This window comes from Nestor notabilis, unplaced genomic scaffold (assembly GCF_000696875.1).
Source record: "Nestor notabilis isolate BGI_N333 unplaced genomic scaffold, ASM69687v1 scaffold35397, whole genome shotgun sequence".
Taxonomy (NCBI): domain Eukaryota; kingdom Metazoa; phylum Chordata; class Aves; order Psittaciformes; family Psittacidae; genus Nestor; species Nestor notabilis.
The window spans coordinates 1-10,544 of NW_009938414.1; the positions used below are offsets into that span (position 1 = coordinate 1).

At 36.0% G+C, this 10,544-nt stretch overlaps 1 protein-coding gene across 1 annotated transcript in view; it reads right to left on the bottom strand.

Annotated features, from left to right (window-relative positions):
• Positions 1–1,347: 1,347 nt before the first annotated feature.
• Positions 1,348–10,544, bottom strand: part of FAM133B (family with sequence similarity 133, member B) — an 11,514-nt gene continuing 2,317 nt past the window's right edge. Inside the window, exons 3-10 of the mRNA XM_010019304.1 lie at positions 9,680–9,754; positions 9,474–9,506; positions 9,014–9,082; positions 8,329–8,424; positions 7,064–7,111; positions 4,968–5,063; positions 4,307–4,351; positions 1,348–2,611 (exon numbers count right to left, since the gene is read on the bottom strand). Of these exons, the coding sequence (XP_010017606.1) occupies positions 2,525–2,611; positions 4,307–4,351; positions 4,968–5,063; positions 7,064–7,111; positions 8,329–8,424; positions 9,014–9,082; positions 9,474–9,506; positions 9,680–9,754 (549 nt within the window). The 3' untranslated portion in view covers positions 1,348–2,524. The remainder of the gene's footprint in view (positions 2,612–4,306; positions 4,352–4,967; positions 5,064–7,063; positions 7,112–8,328; positions 8,425–9,013; positions 9,083–9,473; positions 9,507–9,679; positions 9,755–10,544) is intronic.

Consider the following 10,544-nt stretch of genomic DNA (forward strand, 5'->3'; position numbering starts at 1 on the left):
ACGGGGCGCCACTGGCGGGTCATAGGTAAACATACGTACAGGGAGGCACAGAGAAACCGGTACCGTACGTTTGAAAACAGCGGCCCAAGAAAAGAAAGTACCTTAACTTCAAACTTGTGAAAACGTTTTCGGAAAGAAGAGCTCAAAGCAGACTACGTACAACAGAATTCTATTAAAATACTTCTATCCCCACATTACAACTTTGTCCCACTGCTGAAGCTTGGAGCATGCATGGAGGTTGCCTGGCGCCACCTGAACCCATGTTACTTTCCCACATACTCGGAGTGTACACACAGGAGAAGCTGAAGGGTTGTAATCTGCCTTTACTCTCCCTTCAGGAAGGATGCAAGAATAATCACATGTGTGTTGATAACTGAAAACAAACATTTCACCTTTGGTATTAAAGCAGCTTTGCTGTGAACTGACAGCTCATAAGCCCCTTAAGCAGCCACACCACTTCCAAAGCGTGAGAGCAGCATTTCAACCCACAGCTGACCACAACCAATAGTTAATATCCAGACAATTAAAATGACATACCGGCTTCTGTATTTGGAAGACTGGGGCTCATTTCCATTTTTATTTCTTTCTGTTGCAGGTAGTTGTGTAAAAGTCAAATGAGGTATCACACAGGACAGAGCATTTATGCTATAGTTCATTACAAGTTCTTTTACCAAAACTGCAACACCACAACTTAAAAAGAAAACAACCCCATAAAACCAACCACAAATCCCAAACCAAACCCCTACTGTTCACTGCGTCTTGCCTTTATTTTAACCTCACTGACAAAAAGATGGCTAGAATCAGTAACATCAAGCTCAACAGTATAAAATAGTTGATCAAAATATTCTTACTATGGTTTACAAGGACACTGCTGCAATTCAGTGGTTGTATTTTCCCCAATAACTTAATTTGAAGTAAATTTCTCTGTAGAATGGCAATACAAAGTTGTCTTTCTCCCCTAGTTTTTAATTATGATTTACAGACTAATAATCATCTTAAAGGTCTTGAAATTCTTGGCAATACAGTATTTGAAACACCTGTATGCAAAAGAGGTCAGTTTTAAGTTAGCACCTGTGTAATGAAAAGGTGGATCAAGAGTACAACCTACAGTTGACCACTCAGGATGGACTGGCAGCAGTTAAAGGCCAACAGGAGGCCCAGCAATGGCTATATGCCAGTGGAAGGTATAATGAGAAGTTCATGTAAAAACTAAAGTCTAACGGTTGTGTTTTCCTGTGTGCACATTTAATTCATAAAATTTTTTTTCAATTTCTAAAGCAACTAATTTAAAACAGTTTTATGATTTAGGTCAACTTTCTGTAGCCCTCAAGTACAAAAATATAAATACAAACTGTTTAAACAGTATCTTTAATGAGATTCTGGCAGTAGTTTGTTTTATCTAACAAGACACATCAACGTAACAGGTCTGCCACTGAACTTGCTTAGAGTAAAATCAGCTTCAATATGAAGCTGTTACGGTATCAAAACCCTGCTTTTTACATGCTAAATATCTTCAGCAAGTGTGCACTTAAACACAGCAATGAACTTAACTATAAGAGTAACTAAATACATACATGAAACTCTGCATGTGGAACGTAATTCATAGAACTGGTTACAACAAACGATTACCGGCATTTCATTAATTTAAAAATGGTACAAATCATGCAAAACAATTCTAAAGATAATGCAAAGAAAGCTACCAGTGCTTGCCAGATGTGTTCAACTAAACCAAAATTACATTAAATGAAATACGCATATTTACTAGCAAAGATCTATCACTATTTCAAAGGAGCAGAGGTAAAATGTTTAGGTTTTGAATGTCAGTTAAACTGCAAAATGCCATTGCTCTTGCTTAATGCAGAAGCACATGCTTAGAAGCCCAGAACTGCTTATTCTGCCAACAACAGTTCTGCCTTCCCTAGAATCAGTGATGCAGCATGGATTAAAAATAGCAGAGATTTGCAAGGATCAAAGGCACCCTAATCAGTTAGCCAAAATGGTAGCATTCCCTTTCTTGTAAGCATGAAGACAGTAATGGGGCAGACAGACATTTTTACAAAGGCAGCATTTTAAATGTTATAATTAATTTCCCATTTTGTAAATGCCATTAGCAGACACCAGCTTCTAATAGTTTATGTATGATATTAACCTGCAGGATGAATGTGGGCTTTTATTTATCCTGATTTACAAATAAAGACTCTTACTAATGTGTTAAAAGACTACTTTTACTATCTAAAAAGTTCAACTCTTCTTTTCCAGTATTTTACACCTCAGCTGGACTACCATCTCACATTGTTTCAAACATCTAACACTGCTTACTGGAATTTTATAAAAGTTGTACCTCATGGATTAAGCAGCAGGCAATAACAATGGTCTTTCCCAGCACAGCTGCATCTGGCTGGCTACTGAAAGATTGGGAATATTTCTAAAACACATGCAGTTTGGTAAAGTTTGCTGTCATTTCACAGTTTAAGTTTCCTTTAGTCATTGCACTTCTGTTGATAGTCTTGGGTTTTTTTAAATATTATTCCGAATCCGAATTTGAACCAGCAATCTTCTTTTTCTTCTTCTTACCATGTTTCTTGTGCTTCTTTCTCTTTCTTGTTTTATCCTAAAAAAATAATAAAATTAAATGGAAGTTACTGTATAATAATATTGCCATCTATTAATTTTGTTAATGCAAAATGAGAACACAGAATATCTTTTACAAAGACATTTCAAAAGATACTTCTATGAAAATCTACTGAGAAATCACTAATATGAACAGTCTTCAATTTACCTCCATCATGATCTGGCTGTTTCACACCTCTCATCACTGTCACCATTACATTTCCTAATCTTTAAAATGTTTTACAGTGCTTTATAGATTTCTGACAAAGTAATAAGGAAGCACTTTGACAAGCAGTGACATGTTACGTAAGTGGGAATAACTAGGATGTTTACAGAATTTAAATTAAGTGCTTATATTTACTGTGCAAAATTAAACAGTTCCACCACACTTGACTAGAATCAACAGCACTTGCACCATGTTTAAAATAAAACTGCACTGGAATGGGTTGTCCAAGGAAGTTGAGAATGCTCCATCCTTGCCAGTGTTCAAAGCCAGGTTGGACAGAGCCTTGGGTGACATGGTTTAGTGCGAGGTGTCCCTGCACATGGCAGAGGGGTTGGAACTAGATGATCTTAAAGTCCTGTCCAACCCAAACCATTCTGTGATTCTAAGACAATTATAATCTCAGTTGTAAATATGGATACACTTGATTAACCCTACTGGATTCAGTACTGTGGTTATCATCCTGATCAATGTAACAGAGAAGCTGAGAGATACAATCTTGTCTTTTTGCAAGCAGAATTTCAACTGGAATTGTTGAACAGGTGTGACATTATGTAAACAAAACAATCCTCATATAAAAGCTTTGTTTTATATCTGTTACTTACACACACAATTCTAAGAAAAATATCAAAATCAATCACTAAAAATTTTATGGCAAACAGCTTATAGGATTATGAAAAAACAAACAAGTTCCATGGAAAACGTGTACTGAGTATCACTGATACTCCTATGCTTGTTTTTTCAGATGACTAACGTAAACCTTCTGTTTGCCCAACTCATCTAGACAACTGAGATGTCTGTTTAGGAACACTGCTGCTGACGGGAGAGAGAGAAAGACATAGAGACATCTTGAGTGGGCATTTAGGATCTCAAAACTGCTATACTCCTAACTGAGGAGACTCAGGTACATGTGATGAATCTGGATTCTATATAAATCACCACTGAACCTTCCTCTCACTTCCACCAAATCAGTGAAACTGAGAAAAGTAACAGGTTGCTGACAGCTTTTTATTTGGTTGGCAGAAGAACTATACTAATGTAGATGTTGCAATGATCACGTCCTAAGGCCCTTTTCATGGTCTGATAGAGGGGGCTTACCAAGGAGGAGTTATACCTAACACTAACAAAGGAACAGGACTGATGTCCATGTGGCTAACTGCTAACCTGCCTGATACTGTACAGATAGTAGTTCTAGTAGGCCAATACAGAGTAAAATACATGCTGCAGTAAGTGTTAAACTTACATAAATCTCAAATCATGTATCTCTATATAGGTAAAATAGTGACAAATTCTACCTTTATTTCTACAATTGAAAAAGTGACTTTAATAGGTAAATAGAGAAATTATTAATTTAGATTCATGTGACAGTAGACTTTTGCTATAAAATACTTGTATTACTGAAAAATGTGAAACTGGAAATTAACCAGGTACGGAGTATTTATATCCTACAACAAGAGTAAGAAGGATACTTGCTGTTTTATCTTTATCCTCATTGTTTTTCTTCTTTTTTGCTTGAACCTGGAAAAAAAAATAAATCCAATGTAACGGGAGAACAGCTTTGGCAATGCTGCTTTACACAGAAATTTGAGCTTTTGTTGCGTATAAATGAATGACGACACAACAGTGGTAGAACATACTGAACAATAATCCATGAAGAAACACTGGTTATCTGTATTATATTCTAGAATAAGCATTATCCTATAAACACCCAATTGGGAAACACACTCTGATTTTTATACATACAATAAGAAAAAGCAGAGATACAAAAGTAGAAATTTCAGCCATCTCAAAATCTGCCCCCCTACTCACAAACATCAGAGAGAAATCGTGAAGGACACCACCCCAATCACTTAGCCTCATTTCATTGAGTACTTACAAAAAAGTGGGAAATTTTCAAGAAAATGAATTCAAAATGACTTGTAGGTGGTAGGAGCTCTACTGAACAATTCTTACTAAAAGTTTTTACTAAATAGAAACATACAAACAGCTTTGAATGCGCTGCACTCTTACATCCCAACGTACAGAGCAGAACAATTTCAACAATATATTAAATCTAAGCTAGATCATTCATTCACTCATGTGATTCAGTAAGCTAAAAGCATTATAACATCTGAAATCGAGGTTTCACACTGACCTCCTCTGTCTGATCTGATTCTGATAAAGATTCTGATGATAAAGGTCCATCACCACGATCGGCTTTCTTCCTTTTCCTGTGGTGATTTTTGCCTTCCTACACAAAATAATAGCATTTGGGAGTAAAGCCAGGCCTTTCAAAGTTTATAAAACTTCTATTTAATACATAGATTGAAATATTACTTCTAAGATGTGAAGTATTTTTAGATATTGTTGACATTAATTACTCATCATCAACAAATTGCCCTACCAACTATTACAATGCTTTTAGTGTAAATAAATATTTTTCTGTATATTCCTTTCTTGTTTCCAAAATACAGCAGCCTTCTAAAAGTGAAAGGAACAACACTGCAGTATAGTCTCTTATTTTAAATAATGACACACAGAAGAATAAGCATTTGAAAATAAAATGTTTCACCACTTTGAATATCGAATAAATGAAGAGTCTCAATATGTGCATACAAACACCAAAGCTTCAGACTCTTGCTTTGTTGATTTAATTAAAAGAAAAAGCTCCTTCTATATTTGTGTCCAAGCAGGACACACTGTCCCTGCCAGCTGCATTTCAACACTTGGTATATAATATCTGTATATTTAAAAGAATTTTTTAGAATTTTTTTTATTTCCCTATTATTTTTAAAATTCTGATGCTGCATGAGATTGCTCTGGTGAGCTACTTTTCAACCCTCATCCTCCTCCTTGCCCTGGATTAGGCAAAGTGTTCCTAAGACTGAAGCTATTTTCTTCCAGTTTCTAAAGGCAGACACTGAAAAAAATCCTTGCTAACCATCTTTCTGCAAGGTGGAATCATACATCTCAGCTGTGCTATTTAGTCCATTATAGGTACCTCAATCCTTTCCCAAATGTACTCATGAAAAGTACATGGTAGCCCATTTGAGAGATGGGGGATCTTCAGGTAGGGGAAGACCTCTAGTCCCCAGAAGCCTTTTGCTTTCAGAAGATGTGTGAAAGTAGCATTACATTAAGGGGCTATGGTAGACACTTAGTCTTCAAGAGAAGCTACTCAAAGTTAAAAGGAGTTGCTGGGAAATCAAAACTGTGAAAAACACGGTTTAAACTTAAACAGAGGAAGTTCAGGTTAGATACAAGGAAGAAGTTCTTTACTGTGAGGGTGGTGAGGCACTGGAACGGGTTGCCTGAAGGACAGAGCCTTGGGCTACATTGTCTGGGGTGAGGTGTCCCCGCCTGTGGCAGAGCGGTTGGAACTAGATTATCTTACGGTCCTTTCCAACCCTAACTATTCTATGATTCTATGAAATGTAAGCAGGAGCAAAGAGGAAAAAAATAATCAACACATTTGCCTTATACAATGGAGAATTTGTAGATCATAGTCAATACTGTTGACTGGAGTAGTAGAGGCTGATGCGCTAAGGAAGGTAACTAGAGAGAAAGAAAAGGGTGGACTCTAAAAGCATCATTAATTTACACGTGGGGTAGAAATAACTAAAATTCAAGTCAACAAGATTGCTTGCATTAAACATAATGGAAGGAAGGAAGTCCTCTAATGTATGTACTAAATGGTGAGGTGGTGGGAAGGAGACTGTTTTCATGCTCTGAGAAGAGACAGAATAAGGCAATTTCTCCTTAAGCCAATACACTTCGCAATTTTTCAAAGCTGCCATAAGTACAGTGTTTATAATTATGACTACATTTTGATAAATATATCCTCTGCTTGATGTTTGTTAATTTACAGCAATAAGCCAGTATCCTACCAGGCATGCCACTGAAATATCATCACACATATTTTTAGCTCAATGTGATTGCTCAAGATAAAACCAAAAATACTAGAATGCAGCTGATCTACTACAGCAGAATAGATACTTTCTTCCATTTACCTTCGTAACAAGAACAGATCCAGCCATTTCCACTAACAACAATTACTAAACCAGAAGCTGAACCCAACGAAAAGTCTACCTCAAATTGGGGGTTCTGAATACCTTCTGACTGTGTAGTTTTGGACAGAAAATTTCTATAGATGTAATTTGAAGCACTCAGTGTTAAAAAAAAGAGAGAGAGCACGCTCCATTACATATGTAAGATACAGTTCTGATTTAAGTATTTCAAGAGCAAAAATACCTTCTCTTTTTCACAATCTTCCTTTGACCTTTTCTTTTTTGTGCTGTCCTAAATAGAAAGGAAAACATAAACCATGAGAAACTTATTTTAGGTAAAAGGTAGAAATTCCAAAAGTAGCCTGACCCATTATCTTTTCCTGTCTATTGAAGGTCGTTCTTCAAAGTTGTTCTTTCTACTTTGTAGTCAATAGGAAAAATATGAAAAAGCCATAATTTTGATGCAGCTGCTCATTTCTTGAACAAGCAGCGTGAAAAGGTCTGTATGGAATCAGGTAGCAGAATACTTCTAAGTACATGTAGAAAGCCTCTGGAAAGGATACCGGCTATCACTACTGTAACCCCATATAATATATGTCTAACATGTAACAGTCCCAAGTCTTTATTCTCGATCCATGCTCATGTCTGCTTATAAGGCAGGGGTTAAACAGATATTGCCATGGAGTTTTCAGCCTTTCAATTGCAGCAGTAAGGGTCCTTCTGTGTCCCTTTATGTAGCAGAAGTTTTCAAATTCCCATTAGCACAAATTCACAGGTGTATGCAAAGAGTGATTCATCACAATTTATACCACACTGAATTAGGTATACACAGAATAAAAGTCCACACACAGAATTTTAACAACTTGCTGTATTACTAATATGTAGGCAAGAAGTACTGTAACGCTGTAAAATGCCAACAAAACAGAACAAATTGCCTCATGTATCTTCTCCACTGTTTTGTTCATTCACTATGTCTATGTATCTACATTGCTCTACTTTTGAAAAAGGAGAAGGACACCCTCAATTTAATATGCATTTGGGAAAGACTCAGTTCTCCAACAGTAAACTACTCAGTCCACAGGTAGAAAGACAATATTCTAGCCACTAGCATACTGCAATACCTGTCTATTTTCACAGATGGTGTTAAATTAAACAGCATATTCACCAGAATTTCACAGAACACTTTGTATTTTTTTAAGTGTTAATGTAGTATTAAAACTAAATATTTGAGCAGCACACAAGCTGCATGTCTGCATTTAGAAAAAATAGCTAAAAATTGCTTTGTTCATTTTCTAACAATCAAATTATTTCTGGCAGGCATTTGAGGCAGTGGAGCTAGATTCCTCACTGCATCTAGAGACAGGAGTGCACAGCTCAGGTACTATAAGAATGCACGGCTTTAAATTTTGAAGATTAAAAATACTATTGATATGCAAAAGTCAGAAATGTTTATGCCTTTGTAACTCAGCTTAAGAAAACTTGCCAATGGTAATGTATCTGCATATTTACCTTGCTATCTGACTCAGATTCAGAAGTTGAGCTTGCTGAAGATTTCCGTGAGGAGCGATACTTCTTTTTCCTTTTTTTCTTCCCTTGCTTTTTATCCTATCCACAAATACCGTAGAAAAAAAGAAAAACACAACTCTGAATTTATTCTTACTAGAATTAAAGACTTACATTAAACGTAAAGAATAGGGAACACCATTGCTAGATGTTATCATGTTCTCTTGAGGAATAAAGTACACTACAATTGCTTATTTTAGCAGATGACCTTCATAACTCTTCCGCATTGAAAAAACACGAACTGGTGAAAAACCCAGGTTCTCTACATTCTGCTTATTATTTAGATGTGTGCTGTAAGATCTCATTATCTGTAACACAGATATTTGCTAAAAAGTAAAAATGGTACGTCTGCATTTTTATGATTAGATGGAGGAATCCTATTGAAAAAGCATATAGTTCAATGTTTAACCAGAAATGGATCCAGCTTACAAGCCAGCCACCCAGCATTTGTTGTGTTCATGAAGAAATTCTTGAACAGGTATATATCTAAAATTCACAACTTTATTATATGTACCAAATGTATTAAGTAGTTTTATGCAAACCAAGCCCTCAAATATTCTAAAATATATTACCAAAATCTGTGTTAAATAAGGCTCATGAACAAACCATGTTAGAATAAGTTAGTTCTTACCTCGTCTTCTGAATCAGATGAACTGCTGGAAGAATCAGAGCTTGATGAAGAAGAGGAAGATGAAGACAACTTGACCAAACACAACAAAAAGTGAAGCTTGTGAGATGCAGCATTTTGTCTGGCAAGTAGTCAAAAGTCCATCTAAACACTCCCTTTAAAATTTCTTCATTTGCAAAGTGCCATCAATGGAATTTTACTTCCAAGAAGCTGGTCTTACATATTTTCTTAAATAAAATCGCGAAGAGTAACTTCTAACATTTTTCATTTAATAGTATCTATTTAATGCTTTTTTCCTCCCTTGAAGCAGAAATAAAAATCTCCTTTTACAGAATGTATGCCACCCCCTCAAATACAAATCAGTTAACAGCTAAAAATCAAAATTACATATCCAAGAGAACTTAAACGACAAATAGGAACAACCCCAAAGCAAAAAGCTCAGAAAACTGAAAATTTTGCTCACCCTATTAGATTTCTTCTTTTCCTTTTTCTTTTTCTTAAAAATAGAACAAAATAAATGTTACTTTGGCATCATATTCTTTTGTCATGCATTTAGGTTTATCTACTTTAATGCTGGCTTTTAAAATGTATTCATGAAATTCTGTGTTGGCAGCATCAATGATAAATCCACTTCCAAGCACTGACTGTATGAAATCGAAAATAACTTACCTCTTTCTTTTTGGAGGAACTCTCATTTCCACTCAGCAATTTCTCCCTGTGTTTTTCCAGTTCTTTCCTCCAATTCTGAAAACAAAACCAAACAGAACAGTGACATGAGTGTCATTTCCAAATAGCTTAAGAGACCTTTTTTGAAATCCTGTCCTCTACCTGACATGATAGTTTTTACAAAACCCACAGAAAGTAAACAACATATAATGTTAACCAAGGCTATAATGCATTTGATTTTACAGACTATTAATATTCATCGAAACACCATGTCAGTCCACACCTTAATGTTTAAGTTCTTTGGACTTAAGAGATTGTAATTTATCTTGAAGGTCATCAATTGTGATGTATCACAGTGTTCATGCTAGACCACTTTAGGAAGCCAGGGCACACTACCAGAAAAATTTTGTCTTAGATTTAAAATCATGTGGAACAAAATTTCCAGTCAAATTCTTCTGGCCATTCTCCAGTGTATGGGTCTCTGTAGTGTCTGTTCTGGGCCTTGTCAGTGCCAATAATGATATACACATCTTCATAAAAGGCTCTTATTTTTGTTAGGCGAAGCACACGCTGCATGGATAAAAAGTCTACTCTCATTCCTCCTTTTCAATCCCTCACAAGCTCTCTAGGTCTATCTAAAATCCCCTTTTCATGAGCTCTGAAACATCCAACCCACACCCACTAGACTGAAAAGCTGCTGGCTTCAATCTGCGCTATTCCTGCTTCCTGTGTCAGACACATCATGTGCTCCCTCCTTTTTCACTCTTATTCTGATCCTCCCATTTTGTCACAATGAAGCTGTATTGGTAGTGTATTGGCAAAGCAATGATAATCCACATATTGTGCTGAAGAGAAAAAAACCAGCAGG